At 37.7% G+C, this 17,045-nt stretch overlaps 1 protein-coding gene across 1 annotated transcript in view; it reads left to right on the forward strand.

The window, feature by feature from the left end:
• SMC5 (structural maintenance of chromosomes 5) overlaps positions 1-17,045 on the forward strand; it is an 81,116-nt gene that overhangs the window by 45,718 nt on the left and 18,353 nt on the right. Inside the window, exons 11-17 of the mRNA XM_065406162.1 lie at positions 745-858; positions 1,897-1,991; positions 2,217-2,349; positions 5,168-5,341; positions 5,498-5,667; positions 8,048-8,171; positions 13,108-13,230. Coding sequence (XP_065262234.1) covers positions 745-858; positions 1,897-1,991; positions 2,217-2,349; positions 5,168-5,341; positions 5,498-5,667; positions 8,048-8,171; positions 13,108-13,230 — 933 coding nt within the window. The remainder of the gene's footprint in view (positions 1-744; positions 859-1,896; positions 1,992-2,216; positions 2,350-5,167; positions 5,342-5,497; positions 5,668-8,047; positions 8,172-13,107; positions 13,231-17,045) is intronic.

Consider the following 17,045-nt stretch of genomic DNA (forward strand, 5'->3'; position numbering starts at 1 on the left):
GTATGATATAATTTTAGTGTATTGATATGTTCCTAATATTACCATATTTTACCAGGGTACAAAAACCTTCCTTCATCTTAAACAGTGGATTTGTTTTGTCTGAGAATTCTTTTGAGAAAACCAGATTAACATCTAGTAAATTCCAAATCCTCTGTCTCCTCACAGGGCCTTGGGTTTCTATATTTATGTTTAGATGTGCTCACTGGCTACTAGTGAAATCAATGAGAACTGCATGTGAATATCCTAACGATGAATCTGGAGTTTTCTGATATTTCCACCTTTCCTTAGAGCAGGGTTCGGCAACCTTTCAGAAGTGGTGTGCCGAGTCTTCATTTAGTCACTCTAATTTAAGGTTTCACGTGCCAGTAATGCATTTTAATGTTTTTAGAAGGTCTCTTTCTATAAGTCTATAATATATAACTAAACTATTGTTGTATGTAAAGTAAATAAGGTTTTAAAAATGTTTAAGAAGCTTCATTTAAAATTAAAATGCAGAGCCCCCCGGACCCGTGGCCAGGACCCGGGCAGTATGAGTGCCACTGAAAATCGCTCGCGTGCCGCCTTTGGCATACGTGCCATGGGTTGCCTACCCCTGCCTTAGAGCAAAGTATTGCCTTTGTTTTATTAAATGTTGGCTTGGATATTACCTGTCTTACGTTATTTATTGTTTTTAATGTATTTTATTTTTAGAATTATATTACATCACTCTTTTCATGATCCTCCTTTGTCTTTTTATCTGAGCAGATAAACATGAAAGACAATAGACATGCTAAATATGTTGAAAATCACATTTCAGCAAATGATATGAGGGCCTTTGTTTTTGAAAATCAAGAAGACATGGAAATATTTCTTCGGGAGGCAAGTACTCAGTCATATAACATGTTACCTATGTAGCTTAAAATAAATAATATTGATGCAGGAACCCTCCAGTTTAGAGCATACTTATTATGACCACTAAGTAATTTATGCACTATGTAATAATACATTTGCTAGGTAAGATCAGTTTTTTTGTAAACTGTACTGAGACCACGGATATGCAGACTCCCACCTGATTTTTCTCTTTCATAATTTAAATAAAAGAGCAAGATTTTTCAAAATCCAGAGAGGAGGATTTTTTGCTCTTGCCTCCCTGTGCATCTGACTCATACCTGGCTCAGCTACTTAGGTGGGACAGCGGGCTCTGAATTTGACTGTCAATGACTGCTGTTTATTTGACTAATGTATTTTCTTAAAAAGCTTTTCCTACATGGTAGTAGTTAGGTAGTGGCTTTTGGAGAACTCATCTGGTTGGGGTACCACAGATGTGGGCTTTTGTGGATGCTTGCATATGTTTTAGTGGTTTGTGTTCTTCATCTTTTTGTTGAGACACCTTTTTTACTGGATATTTCGGCTTGTCTATTAAATTGAAATTGAAAATGTATATATTTAAGGAATTGATAAAAAGATCAGTTAAACATCTGGAGGGGTTAGTTCACATCTATATTACATATTTCCCAGATGCTGATGCAGAAAGGATCTTCTTGCTACAGTAACTCATTTCTGTCCAGGATTTTGAAGGTCACCAAGGCAACATTGCTGAGGAGATTGATCATTAATGGGGGGGGAAACATAAGGGGGACTCTTTTTTCTTTTCTTCTCTTTCGACCGGCCAACTGACCACAGTTTTCTGCTAACTGAATGTAGAGAAAATGAAAAAGCCTCAGTGGATGTAAATAACTTTGGTTATCATGTGGGAGTCAGAATAATTTCAAATGCATGGTTGTGAGATTAAATCAATAAAGGAAATGTTTGCTTCTATGAAATGCATCTTTTTCATACATTAGTATCATTTTAATTTCACTCAAAACTCTTGTTTTGTTTTTTGTTACTGAATATCTTGTTTGGTGTAACGTTTAGGTGCGTGACCATCAGAAATTAAAAGTTAATGCTGTATGTGCACCCACTGAGTCATGTGCTGAAAATAGACCTTCAAGATCAGTTGAAGAGTTGCAGTAAGTAATAAAATACTTAACCTTAAAACTATTGTCAACATTGAATGTTTTGGTGTCAGTGCAAAATGATGTCGCTGTGCACCATGCTTTTTTTTTTTTTTTTTGACAAATCAAACTCTTACCTCAAGATCTAATGTTTTTTTCTTTCTGAATATTTGTGCTAACTTGTCATAAACAAAACTGGTTAAAGATCTATTTGTGATTTTCACCTTTTCTCTTCCTCAGCCAATATGGTGTTTTCTCTTATTTACGAGAGTTATTTGATGCTCCTCATCCTGTGATGAGTTACCTTTGTTCCCAGTATCGTGTTCATGATGTCCCTGTGGGAACTGAGAAGACCAGAAGCATGATTGAAAGGGTGAGAGGTGCTAAATAACATGAGTAGGACTATGATTTTCTTAAGACCATATTTAGGAAAGTTGCTGAAAAATCGACATGAAAAAAGTTCTAATGGGCATTATTTTGGGTACAAATAAAACTTTTCACTTAGTAGGGAAAAAACCAAGACCAATGGCTTATATAATGAGTAGATTTTAACACATTGGAGCAAACTATTGGTTGCAATGCTTCACAGGAAGTTAAATGTTCATCTTACCCTAGTAATGCACTAATCAAATCTCTAAAACTCAGAGGTTTATTATGGTAAAAAGTCAAAACTATTAAGCTGTTTTGTAGTAATCAAGTAAGCTTTTTGGGTGGCCAGGCCTGAAAGTTTCTGGGTACTTTTAAAGTAAAATAAACTACAAACCATTTACTAGCTTTCCAAATTTTAAAATAAATGTTTTCATTTTGGAGCTAGGAAATTTCATGACCCCTACTTGAAACAGTGAACTATTGAGAGCAGTAATTGGAAGGTACTTTCTGCTTGAAATGGCTTTTATCTAATATAGTCTTGTAACCTCCTCACTGTATTATTTGTTTTGATAAAGGAAATACAAGAAATTTAGACTTGTTTTAAATGGGCTGACAGAAAGTCACCTTCCTGGGAATCCTTTGCGCATGCTCTCTCTCCTCCCCCGCCATACCTCACTCAGTGCTGACTTATGCATTTAAGATTTGCACTTGTGACTGTAATAATAATAATAATAATACTCCCTTCAGCACCAGTAGTTTTGTTTGTGGTGAACAGTTGTTTTTCACATTGCACAGAGAATGGGATTCCAAAGTGAAAAATTACTTTTTCTTCTGGGGTATGGTTGGAAATTCACATTTTCTAAGGGAGCCTGTTTTCCTTAATAGGGAGAAAGGGAAAATTAATGCTCATTCAAGGAATAAGGTCTCCAGGCAGGGAAGCTTGCCCCTTATTTGTGGGAGAGGGGTTATCTCTCTCTTTCTCTCCTTTCTTATATGTTAGGGAGAGAACACAAGGGTAGATGAGATGGGAGAAGATAAGAAATTCCCCTTCACTTCCTTATTTCAAAGGAGCTATCTACTGGTCTTGAAGCCCATCCTTTTGATGGGTTGGAAAGAGGAGTCACTTGTTATGTGCTGAAGATTTGCTGGAGTGCACGCCTATGTCCAAAACATATCTTGGGTGCATTAGCTGAGGAGAGCTGGCAACTGCTCCTCAACTCTGCTGGGAATTGTGCTTCCCATGTGAGAAATGACACTTCTCCGCATATCCTCTGGGGGCACTTACTGGAAGGTGAAAGGAGTCCAAAAAACTTTTCTTCTCCTCTTCTGGCAACTCATCCTATGGGCATGGATGAAGAGGAGCCCTCAGTTCACCAACCTAATGTGTTCATGATGTACCTGGGGTAGAACAGCAGTTTTAAAATATCTACGAAGGGAATGCTTTCAAGTATCAAGTGGTTCCTCCCTCCTCCCCCGCCCCCCGTCTCTCGACAAGGAACTGTCACACTCCCAATTCATTACTCATGGTGGCAGGTGAGAGAATTCCACCAGTTCCAAAATGCCAACAATAATTTGCCTACTGATCATGTGATAGGCTATTTATTTTGAAACAAAACCTCCTCGTGTAGAACTTACCTAATATTTGATACCATGTGAAGTCATAAATGATACTTTCTGTAGCCCTTTTCTACTGTGGTTACACAAACTTGAAATTTCAAACATTAATAATTTTAAACCCTTTCCTTCACTTAAACTTGGCTTGATTTTCTTTCCTCTGCTGTGTGGACCACAGTTATGTGAGGTGTTATGTGAATTTTATATTGGCTGTTTTGAGTTATTTGGGCACCACAACTGTTTTTTTCAGTGAAATGTGTGGTATTCCTCATGCTCTCATAATAACTCTAATATTTAAATTAATATTGCGAAAACGTTGCAAACAAATTAATTTTTGGGCTCAGACCAAGTATGGGAAGCTTTACTCATAGACCTGAAGGAGAAAAAAGAGTTAGAATGGAATTGGCCTCTCAACCTTAAGGTGAACTGCAAAGCAAAATGAAGACTTAGTTAAGCACAGATTTCAGTACTCAGTAACCTCACAGTATCCAGGTTGTGGAGAGAATTCTGTACAGAGATTTTTAATTAATAATTTTCTAATTATTTTCCATTCTGGAAACTTCTTGATTCATCGTGGTTCATTGAGGATGTCACATAATCCTTCTGAAATATTGCAGTACCATGGGTTGTAATGAGGCTTCCCTTATTTCTGATGTCTCCATCTTGAGTGTCTTCAGTGAATCATGAAGTACCAGATATCAGGGAAGGTATGAGATTTTAAAAGAATAATGATAAATTCCACACCTCCTTTCAGGTATCTGTTCTTAACCAAAGTCTCAATTTTGCTTTGGGACTTACCTCAAACGGTAACTCTTTGGAACACCATAATAGACATTTACATAGCATCTTTCTTCTCCAAAAATCTGAAAGAACTATCTATATAGTTTGTGTCTATACAGGAGTCATTCACTCATCACAGAAGTGCAGCAGTTGTTTTACTGTGTATGACAACACAGAATGAGTGTGATTTTTTTTTTTTATTGCTACTTTAATTCAGTCTGCAAAATCTTCAAATTCAATGATGCAACAAACTTGTTGAATCTCGTTTATGCAATGGCATGTTCATACACCAGAAACTTGGCTAATTTTAGTATCCCCACTCCAAATCATAGTTAGTTTATTTCCTATTCTGAAAATAATCTTCCTTGTTCAGAATAGGTGAGCCTTACATAAGATTTTTGTCAAATGGCTGTGTTTTTCATGTTTAGGTCATACAAGAAACCAAATTTAAACAAATCTACACAGCAGAAGAAAGGTATTCAGTGAAAGTGTCTGCTTATACAAACCAAACTATTTCTAGTAACACATCCCTGAGACCAGCGCAGTTTCTCACTGTCACAGTAGATGCAGATGAAAGAAGGCAGTTGGAAAACCAACTAAAGGTAGGCCGTTTTATTTTAGTGTTTAGAAAAAAATTCTAAAGTACATAGATTGAAATACTGCCAATTTTTTGTTCAATAAAACTGTATTATTTGGCCTGGATCTGGTATGATTGTAATGAGAATATTAAAGATTTTTTGTGTCACTATTTACTATAGGATATTAATAGATGTTTCCAGTTACGAGATTCTCAATTGCATACATTATATGAGAGGCAGAAGGGTCTGGAACGCAAAGATAATGAGCTGAGACAGCAAAAGAAGGAACGTTTGGAGAGAAAAAACAAAAGGAAACAACTGGAATCAAAAATTAGTATGAAACACGATAGGTATGACTTCTGATGAGTCTGTTTGATTGCAAATATTTTCTCTTGCTGAGACAGCATTAAGATGCAGAAATAAGTCTGAAGTATTAAAATCAGTTATGATTTTGTATGTTGGTGACTAGGGCCATTTTAATAACAAAATGGAAATAACAAGCAATCCCTAAAATGTGTCTTGGCTACCTCTAGCCCATTGATTCTGACAAGATATAATTTATTCTTAAGAACTAATTGGCAGCTGGGCTTCAGAAATGGGGTGATATAGGTGATGCAGAGGCTTGATTCTCCCACCTTTCACTTCTGAAATATAGGTAGGTTCATCTGTGATTGAGGTCACCACTGAGGATATATTTGTTCTCTTAGACCTGGTCTACACACAGTTTTGTATACTGGTGAAGCGGTTTCTGATACAAATGAAGAGGGGGAGGAGGAGGAGGATTTAAAAAAAATAATTATACTGGATGTTGTTATGCCAGTATAAAGGTACCTTTATACTCTAATAGTTTTATTTCTTTTCCCTTATAGGAATAAGCATACCGATATAAGCACCTTTATACTGTTATACATGCATCTGCACTATGTTGTTGTATACTTTAACTACCAATATAGTTAAAGCAGTACAACCTTTGTGTATAGACAAACCCTTAATCTAGTTTCCCATGGGTGTTTTGGTCTGTTACAAGATTATCACACAATTTTACATGATCAACAGAGATGTTATCTGGTCTTTGTTTCATAAACACTTGAAAAACCAAACTGAAGCCTCAACCCTAAAAGGGTTCATCTTCAAATATTATCTTAGTACTCTCATGAAACACCATTATATTCTTTTTTTGTGATGAGATGGGAAATAAGGTACATTATAGCAAGTGCTACTAAGATAAATGGACTGACCTAAATGTGGTCATGTACCCTCCTTGCATCTTAGTGTTACAATGTTGCTTCATTTTCCTAGGACATCGTTAGAGGATAAAGTATAAACAGTGGTTTCTAAATTCAGATTCAGTTCTGCTTTGTTGTCCAGCCAGAATGGGTTATAGCAAGTTAAACCTTCCTCCGAGAAACTAATCCTGTTGCTTAATCTCCATTAGTCCAGTGAAGACAAAATCCTGAAGTTTCTCTTTAATTCAGATCTCCTAATCAGTTGTATGTTGCACTGCTTCAGTACTAGAAAACTCGGTCACTTTTTTTCTTAAGGTTTATCATATAGTGGAGAAGATATTTTGTGTCAGTAAAAAGAGGAGGCAAATAATTTTTGAAGCTTTGTGCTAATGTGTAACCACTCTTAAAATATTTGACCAAAATTTTGAAACTGGACTACTAAATAAGTGGCCAAATTTTCTTAAGTTAGTGGGAGTGCAGATACTCAGCATCTCTGAAAATCAAGCCACTGTTATTTAAGAGCCTAACTTTGGGAAACCAGGGTTAAAAACATAGGCTAAAATTTCCAAACTCTCTTCTGCAGTGAGTGCAATAATAGAAGATAAGTAGCTGTTTTTCATAAATTAATACATATAACAGAAATTAAAGAAAACAGCCTTAACTCTGCCTTGTAATGATGCGATGAAGGGGGAAAAAAAATCAGTTTCATCTTTTTGGGAACACACTCTAAAATGCCTTAATTGTAATTATATCCTCACTGAATGACATCATTACAAGGTAGAGTTAGGATTGTTTGAGTGTCTTAATTGTGCATTACTTGCCTTAACATGTTCAGATTTCTTACAGGTGTAATCTTAATTCTGAATTTCTTGGGTTGAAAATGCTTGGTTTGGGGATAATGACAAGGATGTTGTAAGATTCTTTACTCTAAATTTAGACCTAGTCTACACTTAAAACTTAGGTCAACCTAGCTTCATCGCTCAGGTCTGAAAGTTTTTGCATCCTGTGCAACATAGTTAGGTTGACCTAACCCCCACTATAGACACAGCTATGTCGACAGAAGAATTCTTACATCAATCTAGCGACTGCCTCTCAGAGAGGTGGATTACCTACATCAACAGAAAAACCCCTTCTGCCAATGTAGGGAGTGTCTACACTACAGTGCTACGGCACCACATCTGCAGCACCATAGCTGTGTGACTGTAGTGTCTGTAGTGCAGACATACTCTTAGTGATACATACGCTCAATCTTAACAGTCAAAATACGCTTTATTACAGTATCTGATAGCTGTACCGTTATCATGTAGGATAATGGCCTTTAGGATGGGAGGGGCAGGAAGTCAAGAGGCAGAAAATCAATTCCCCTTTTCCTTTATTTAGTAAGGGCAGTTGGACCTCTTCTAATTTTCAATGTGTTCATTTATGATGGACCCTTTGGGATTAAGAACCTGGGTATCTCAGCATGATTTAATCAGTATTAATAATAAATTGGTTTCTTTCATAGTTTGAAACAGATGGAGCAAGATGCCATCAATCTAGAAGAGGAGTCTCAACAAACAAATGCCAGGATCAAAGAAATTAATGTCCAAAAAGCAAAACTTGTTACAGAATTAATGCAACTCATAAAGGTATGGCTCCTTCTTAGCTTTATACACATTTTTCCTTGTCGTGAAGGACCTAGTATAGTTAAAAATAAAAAGGAGGGGGGGGAATGGAGCTGCCTTAATAGTGGGAGGTGTTTTGAAATGTCGGTTTTTATTGTTAAAAGAGCTAAGTTTACTTCTGCTACATGAATATGTGTTTCGTTTGAACATATAGCCCGTATAAACTCTCTCCACTTTCTGTTGTTGGCATGCACAATTTACTACATGGGTACTTAAATATTAGAAACTGACTTGGATAAAAGCTGCCATCTTGCTGGCTAAAGAGGCTTCCAGCCCATGAAATTGCCTAGCAAACATATGTGCAGTATATAACCTTTTCACCAAATTTCTTCTATCCCCATATACATTTTTCAATTAATTTTATTTTCCTTAGACCCCTTTCTTATCGTTACTTCTATATGAACATATTTTCTTGGTCCTACAAAAAATACCCCAGTTTATGATAATTCAAAAAGAAAAATCTTTTCTGTAATTTTTTCTAATTTATTTTGTCTTTTTGACAGCACTTGTGCATATTTCATTTGTGTTTCCTCTGCATAGTTAATTTGTCTACTTCAGGTGGGTTTTTCACACAGCACCTGAGACATACCTCGCCCTTTTTTACAAATTGTAAAATGCAATTGTAAAATCACAAAAATCAACGGGGGGTCAGCTGCAGTAGCTGAAATTACTTTGAACTTGGGTTTTTAAAGAACTGACTAGTTTTTAATTTGTCTGTGGCCCTTCAATAATTTTAAACTCCTTGGAATAGCAAATCAGTCATACATATTATAAATATTGTGTACACCTTTGTTGTTGTATAAATGGTAATGGCCACTTCTTTGGGAAAGGTAGAGAACCATAAAATAAAATCCTTAAGTTTTAATAATCAGAGTAGATATTCTTCCCACTCCTTAGTTATCTTCTTCAATTCCCAGGACTTTTGGGGGGGCTGCTTGTGCTAAATGACCTCCTGTGTTCTGTGAAAGCCTTCAGTTGTTTCCTACCACCTTTGGGGGTGAGTGTTTTTGTGGATACAGACTAATACGGCTATCACTTAAATCCTTTTTTTTGGGTGTTGCCTATGAAATAATGCTGGTTCTACTGCACTGAATAGCCAGCATTAAAAGAAGTTTCTGCTTACCATGTCAAACAGATGAGTTGTTTGGAGTGTATTGGTAAGCCCTGAATGGCAGTGGTTGGAGTCTTTCACAGATCATGTAGGATCATCTGGCTGAAGCAGCTTTGAAAACCACAGAGAATTGCAGAAGATAACCAATTTTAAGGCACGGTGGGCCCCCACGGTTTTTAAATTACTTTTTAAAAGTAATTTTGTATAGGTGATATGCTGTTATTAAGCAACTACTTTTTCAAAAGGAATATTATTTTTATGAACAAACAATTTTCTAAATTAAATTTTAAAATATCAGTTTATAAGAACAACAGCACATTCTAGGATGACTGTGTTTATCAGTCAACTTACATGCTTCTTGGGTGTAGTTAGTGTTCCTCTGCTTCTCATACACAGCACAACTAAAGTGGCATGTACAGTTATAGACCAGTGAACACCCTGTGTGGAGGAGTATTTTTTATTTTTCTCCTCCCGCTACCCCATAGCAAACTGGCTCTCTAATATACTTTCTATTCCTCGGCAATACAGATTGGAAGGTATTTGATAGGGAGGGAGGAACTCGTTGAGAATTTGAAAGTAGAAGGCAGCTTGGGTGAAAGTGATCATGAAATCATAGAGTTTGCAATTCTAAGGAAGGGTAGAAGGGAGAACAGCAAAATAGAGACAATGGATTTCAGGAAGGCGGATTTTGGTAAGCTCAGAGAGCTGATAGGTAAGGTCCCATGGGAATCAAGACTGAGGGGAAAAACAACTGAGGAGAGTTGGCAGTTTTTCAAAGGGACACTATTAAGGGCCCAAAAGCAAGCTATTCCGCTGGTTAGGAAAGATAGAAAATGTGGCAAAAGACCACCTTGGCTTAACCACGAGATCTTGCATGATCTAAAAAATAAAAAGGAGTCATACAAAAAATGGAAACTAGGACAGATTACAAAGGATGAATATAGGCAAACAACACAGGAATGCAGGGGCAAGATTAGAAAGGCAAAGGCACAAAATGAGCTCAAACTAGCTACAGGAATAAAGGGAAACAAGAAGACTTTTTATCAATACATTAGAAGCAAGAGGAAGACCAAAGACAGGGTAGGCCCACGGCTTAGTGAAGAGGGAGAAACAGTAACAGGAAACTTGGAAATGGCGGAGATGCTTAATGACTTCTTTGTTTCGGTCTTCACCGAGAAGTCTGAAGGAATGCCTAACATAGTGAATGCTAATGGGAAGGGGGTAGGTTTAGCAGATAAAATAAAAAAAGAACAAGTTAAAAATCACTTAGAAAAGTTAGATGCCTGCAAGTCACCAGGGCCTGATGAAATGCATCCTAGAATACTCAAGGAGCTAATAGAGGAGGTATCTGAGCCTCTAGCTATTATCTTTGGAAAATCATGGGAGACGGGAGAGATTCCAGAAGACTGGAAAAGGGCAAATATAGTGCCCATCTATAAAAAGGGAAATAAAAACAACCCAGGAAACTACAGACCAGTTAGTTTAACTTCTGTGCCAGGGAAGCTAATGGAGCAAGTAATTAAGGAAATCATCTGCAAACACTTGGAAGGTGGTAAGGTGATAGGGAACAGCCAGCATGGATTTGTAAAGAACAAATCATGTCAAACCAATCTGATAGCTTTCTTCGATAGGATAACGAGTCTTGTGGATAAGGGAGAAGCTGTGGATGTGGTATACCTAGACTTTAGTAAGGCATTTGATACGGTCTCGCATGATATTCTTATCGACAAACTAGGCAAATACAATTTAGATGGGGCTACTATAAGGTGGGTGCATAACTGGCTGGATAACCGTACTCAGAGAGTTGTTATTAATGGTTCCCAATCCTGCTGGAAAGGCATAACGAGTGGGGTTCCGCAGGGGTCTGTTTTGGGACCGGCTCTGTTCAATATCTTCATTAACGACTTAGATATTGGCATAGAAAGTACGCTTATTAAGTTTGCGGATGTTACCAAACTGGGAGGGATTGCAACTGCTTTGGAGGACAGGGTCATAATTCAAAATGATCTGGACAAATTGGAGAAATGGTCTGAGTTAAACAGGATGAAGTTTAACAAAGACAAATGCAAAGTGCTCCACTTAGGAAGAAAAAATCAGTTTCACACATACAGAATGGGAAGAGACTGTCTAGGAAGGAGTACGGCAGAAAGGGATCTAGGGGTTATAGTGGACCACAAGCTAAATATGAGTCAACAGTGTGATGCTGTTGCAAAAAAAGCAAACATGATTCTGGGATGTATTAACAGGTGTGTTGTGAGCAAGACACGAGAAGTCATTCTTCCGCTCTACTCTGCTCTGGTTAGGCCTCAGCTGGAGTATTGTGTCCAGTTCTGGGCACCGCATTTCAAGAAAGATGTGGAGAAATTGGAAAGGGTCCAGAGAAGAGCAACAAGAATGATTAAAGGTCTTGAGAACATGACCTATGAAGGAAGGCTGAAAGAATTGGGTTTGTTTAGTTTGGAAAAGAGAAGACTGAGAGGGGACATGATAGCAGTTTTCAGGTATCTAAAAGGGTGTCATAAGGAGGAGGGAGAAAACTTGTTCACCTTAGCCTCTGAGGATAGAACAAGAAGCAATGGGCTTAAACTGCAGCAAGGGAGGTCTAGGTTGGACATTAGGAAAAAGTTCCTAACTGTCAGGGTGGTTAAACACTGGAATAAATTGCCTAGGGAGGTTGTGGAATCTCCATCTCTGGAGATATTTAAGAGTAGGTTAGATAAATGTCTATCAGGGATGGTCTAGACAGTATTTGGTCCTGCCATGCGGGCAGGGGACTGGACTCGATGACCTCTCGAGGTCCCTTCCAGTCCTAGAATCTATGAATCTATGATTGCCCAGCTGCATGGAAGAATGATAGTTGTTAATTATGTGTCACAGGAATGTATATCGATTATACAACAGTCAAGGCTACACAACCATCTCAGTACAGTGTTTCAAACTGAAGAGTAAAATGCTCAGCCAAATTAACAGGCTGCTGCTATGTACTGTCTCTTTAAAGGAGCAGTGAACTTCGTAAGATTTTGTGAGTGTTCAAGTGTGAAGGACTAGATATTGCAGAAAGAAGTTTTGGGGGGAGCACTCAGTGCTGGAAGGGTTGTTGAGGTCCTGCAAAGAGTAACTGGATGGTGAAAGCCTGAATGCTTGTATGCTGGCTGTTGGTGTCAGGGCTGTGAGCCACAGCAGCATAGTATTCTAGGCAACCAGAATTGCAAAGCAGGTGGTGAGTGTGAACTCCTTGTTGGCCTGGGTGAACCCCAGAGCGTGACACAGTAAGTAATTGTTTTCCCCTCTTTTTGTTACAGAACTCTAGCTCTTGTTTTTCCTTAAATAGCTGTACCCTTTAAAAATTGCACACTTTTTTCAAATAATGTAATCTTAGGTTTTTTAAAAAGTCACTTCACAATTTTTGTAACTTTGAAGCAGAGGATTTTCCTAGATGTTGTTTACATAACCTTCACAGCTGTAAGTAATGTTAAAAAAACAAATCTATATGTTTAGTTGCACATCATGCACACCAGCAAAGCTCTGATTTTGCTACAAAATAAATTAGACGTTTAGCTTCCTTGTGTGGGAGAGACAAGAAATACTTAAACAAACAAGCACCTTGCTGCTTCAAGAAACAAACTGAAAACAAAATTGGGTTGGAGAGCTGAATCTGGAGTCCAAAACTTTGTCTAAAAATTGATATCTTGTAAGCTGGTTTGTAAAGCCTGCTGCTGCTGACAATGTATCCATTTCGAGTGCTTCACGACAAAGGAGATTTATGTTTTTTTGTGTTTTGCTCTGCAGAATTGCATAACACTGAACATCCTCAAAGTGGATTTGGTTCTTCAGAGCACTACAGTGAATTCCAAGAAGAATAGACTAGAATCTGATTATAAAGCAGCAACTGTACAACTAAGAGCTTTAGAGGTAAGCTTTGCTTTTTGTTTCTTGGTGTATTGGTAAATCAACTTTGAAAACACACCTTTTGCCCGGAGGCCTCCGCACTCAGGAATGGGCTGCTTCTGTTCTCTTTCTTAGTAATAAGTATCTCTACTCCTGTTGCTAAGGTTTTTGTGCTTTCTGAAGCTTTCATCAGTTCTCCAGTCCCTTTCCCTTCCAGGTGAAAAGGAGCTTTGCTTCCCTATGCTAACCAAGATGGCTACCTCTTCTGTGAAGATGTGCCCTAAACACTTTAAACAATGTGGAACTGGCATAATATCCTTCATAGCGGGCCCCTTTGGCCCAGTCTGTCATTTAGAAATGTCATCTTCCTCCAGTGAGTAGCTCCAGTTGGGACCAACCTTCCAGAACTGACACTTGGTAGTGGACTGACCCAAATGGGATCTGATGAAGATCTGGAGGAAAGCACATTCAAGTAGGATAGGGCTGAGACCCTAGTTCTCCATAGCTGTTTTCCTTATCCTTTTTATTAAACTCCTGCCTTTGGGGAGGCCTAGCGGAATGAGTGGGAGAAAGTTTCTTCCCCATTGCCATTTCTCCTACACTGTGACTTTTAAATGTTAGAAAGTAATGCGCTAAATGTTTCTCACAAACTAATTTTATGGAGGAATTTAGCATATATGGTGGACATGAGAACTTTCATAATTTCTGGCCTGATCCTGCAAGTACAAAATTCCCTTTCCTGGCAGTGAGAATTTGGGTGTGCAAGAGGGGTCCCATATTTTCAGTTCACCTGTGACCTGAATCAACATCGCTTGTTGGACAACTGCATGTAGCAGAAAAGTTGAAATAATAAAATAAAGCTTTCAAGAAACTGCAGGCAAAGGTACAGAGACTGGTGCACAGAAGTAGTAATTAGTATGAGGTATTACAGAAATTATGTAGTGAAACTAAATTAAAACCTACACATTATGATTAAACATCAGATTAATTGCCAAATAATCAACAAAGACAGCCGCAGAACACATGTTAATCTTGTTGCCATTTGTGAAGATCAGAGCAGGGGACAGTTAAAAAAAAAAAAAAAAAAAAAAAAAAAAAAAAAATCCAAACCAGTGGTGCCTGCAGCCATATGCACATTACACATGGTGCGTACCATTGGTGGGGTAGAGCTGCTCCGGTGCCAGGCATCCCAACCTGAGTGACACTGGAACACTGCACAGTGACTCACAAAGCCACTCGTTGAGATTTGACCCGGTCATGATGGAGGGGTGGATGGGCCAAACTTGAGTGGTGCCGTGCTGAGTTAAAGTGAGAGTGGTTCAGTTCTGCATACCATGTGAAAAATTTCTGGTGGCGCCCCGGGAGAAATCCGGGGAACTCTTGCTAATATTGCATTTATTAATATTGTTTCTCTTATTAAAAGTTGTTAGTCTTTAAAATATTGTTATAAGACTTGAATGTCCCATAAAACCCAATTCATTCCCTCTTCCAGAGGAAAGAGGGCTGCATATGTTCATGTGTGAGTTGTCAGCACTGGGATTCCGTGGAAATAGCAGCACATTGGGTATATTTTAGACACTTGGATTGAAATGCATTTTCCTTCCCAACGTTTATGCTTCAGAATGTGTCACGTTAGTAGCAACAGATTTGTGGGTTTTTTTGTTTGTCATGGCAGCTCAAGTCAGAACCTTAGTATTATTTTAACAACTTTTTGTATTTAATTTGTCTAATGAGCATGAGAAGCAAGTGTGTGTTTATGACCCATATTGAACAGTAGGGAGGATTGTTAGCCCCATCTGCTCATTAGATAATTGGCACAGTCGCCTTTGTGTTTATGCTGATTGAAAGAGACTTGCTAATTGTCTTGCTTTGATAGCTTGTTAATTTTTAGGTTCATTTGGTGTAATTTTTTTAAATGATTGGTATTAAACTCAGTCTGTACGTTGTTATTTTTTCTTTTAGGCCAAGTTTGAAGAAAATGCAAATTCTGTTTTCCTTCTGTATGAATTACCCATCTTTAATTATTTAAATACTGTCACTAAGAATGCATTCAAACACACATTCATGGGAAAATATTGGCTACTGGCTACTATATTTTCTTTGACTAGTTTCTCATTTCCCACAAAACCAATTGCACTGCTTATGAACATAAAAGAATACAAATTGCTTATGAAAATAGAATGTGAGAGGGTTCTAGTATCCAGTAGCTATGCCTTAGCTCCACTCTAGCATAGAACTCTCTCCCTCACTGCCCAAACTAACCTCTCTTCCTGAATTAGTTCTTATATTGTCAGCTGAAATAATAGTAACACATAGCTCACCCTAAGTCTTCTCCCTTAAGCTAGAATTTCCCTCTAGGGCCCATCTATTCCAGACAGTAATTCCCTGTGCCCAGAGGGGCACTCTCACATCCCTTATATCCAGGGTGGGATTAACTAACTGTACTTGCCAAATGTTAGCATTTCCATGAAATATTCGAACACATCATAATTAGATGGGTCTAAAGAAGGTTCCACATGTATGTACTTATATACATACTTAAGTGTGTGTGAGAAAATATCCATCTCATGTGGATGTGTTAGCCAGGTAATAAATATCAGTCATGTGATAAATGAATTTATCACACACACTTGAATGCCTCACCTACCTACTAATCCATTTCTCCTGGTATTTATTCTAGCACTTGTACCCGGAACAGCTTCAAACACCTGCTTTTTTTCTTTTTAAAAAATCAGCCTGCCTCCTTCTCTTCCCAAATACATGTGTTCCCCCAAAATTACAGCTGCCCAACGGCCTGGACAGTCAAAATTCAGTCCTGTGCCTGAAAACATCGCTTTAAGGCCTATTTCGTGCAGCCCTGCAGAGTTATAAATGGGAGCTTCTAGCCTTGGAATTGCCAGAGATGACAGACTATAAAATTGACATTTTTATGTACAGAAAAACGATATATGTCATTTTCACAGGTTCTTTTGGCTTCTTTTGAACCCTGTATGTTTGGACTCATGATAATGAAGGCAATTGGCTTTTAAAGTGTTGGGATACAAAAAATAATCCCAGTTACATTTTGAAAACTCGCTAAAATGTTCCTAAATATTTTTCTGTAATATATAGCATGAATAAACACATAGTGATGAGCAGGTGTGGTGAGGGATGTAGGTTTTATTGACACTCATTTAGAGTGACCTGTGTAACTCACTTTTGGCTTGTGAGTAATTGGGCCATCCCAAACTTGTGACAATAAGTTTGATGCTACACCACACCATCATGAATTCTTCCTTTCTGTCTATATGCACACAGTGCCAAAAAAAAAAAAAATAGCATTAACACATTAGAGAAATCAAATTTTCAGAACTAAAAAAAGGTAGAATTAATGTCAAGAAATTGCAGTTATTTGTGCTTTAAAAATACCTACATAAAGGGTTGAAAATTCCATCTTAATTTTCTCCTATGCTTCTACTTTAAAATGGGGCTCTTTTTATATCATTATAAAATACCTGTTCAAACTGCGTAGTTCTTTACAACTTTACATATGCAGCCTTTAATGCCTTGCTTGATTTTTTTTTTTCCAGTCGCAAGACTTCAAAATAGTTGTCAGGCCTTGCTTGATTTTTAAGTTGCAATGAGATCTACAAAACAAGCCTAGTTTTTAGAAAATTAGTACAGAAATTTAAAATTCTGACTATTAAAAGCTGAATGGACTAACATTCAAGGTAACTATTACATGGTCCTCAAGTATACAAACGACAGAGCTTGATATGATTCAGAGTCTCAAACCAAACTAGCACTGAATTAATCTAAAAAGCTTAGCATGAATGTTTTAACATGCTGATTTAAACTTT

This window comes from Emys orbicularis, chromosome 6 (assembly GCF_028017835.1).
Source record: "Emys orbicularis isolate rEmyOrb1 chromosome 6, rEmyOrb1.hap1, whole genome shotgun sequence".
Taxonomy (NCBI): Eukaryota; Metazoa; Chordata; order Testudines; family Emydidae; genus Emys; species Emys orbicularis.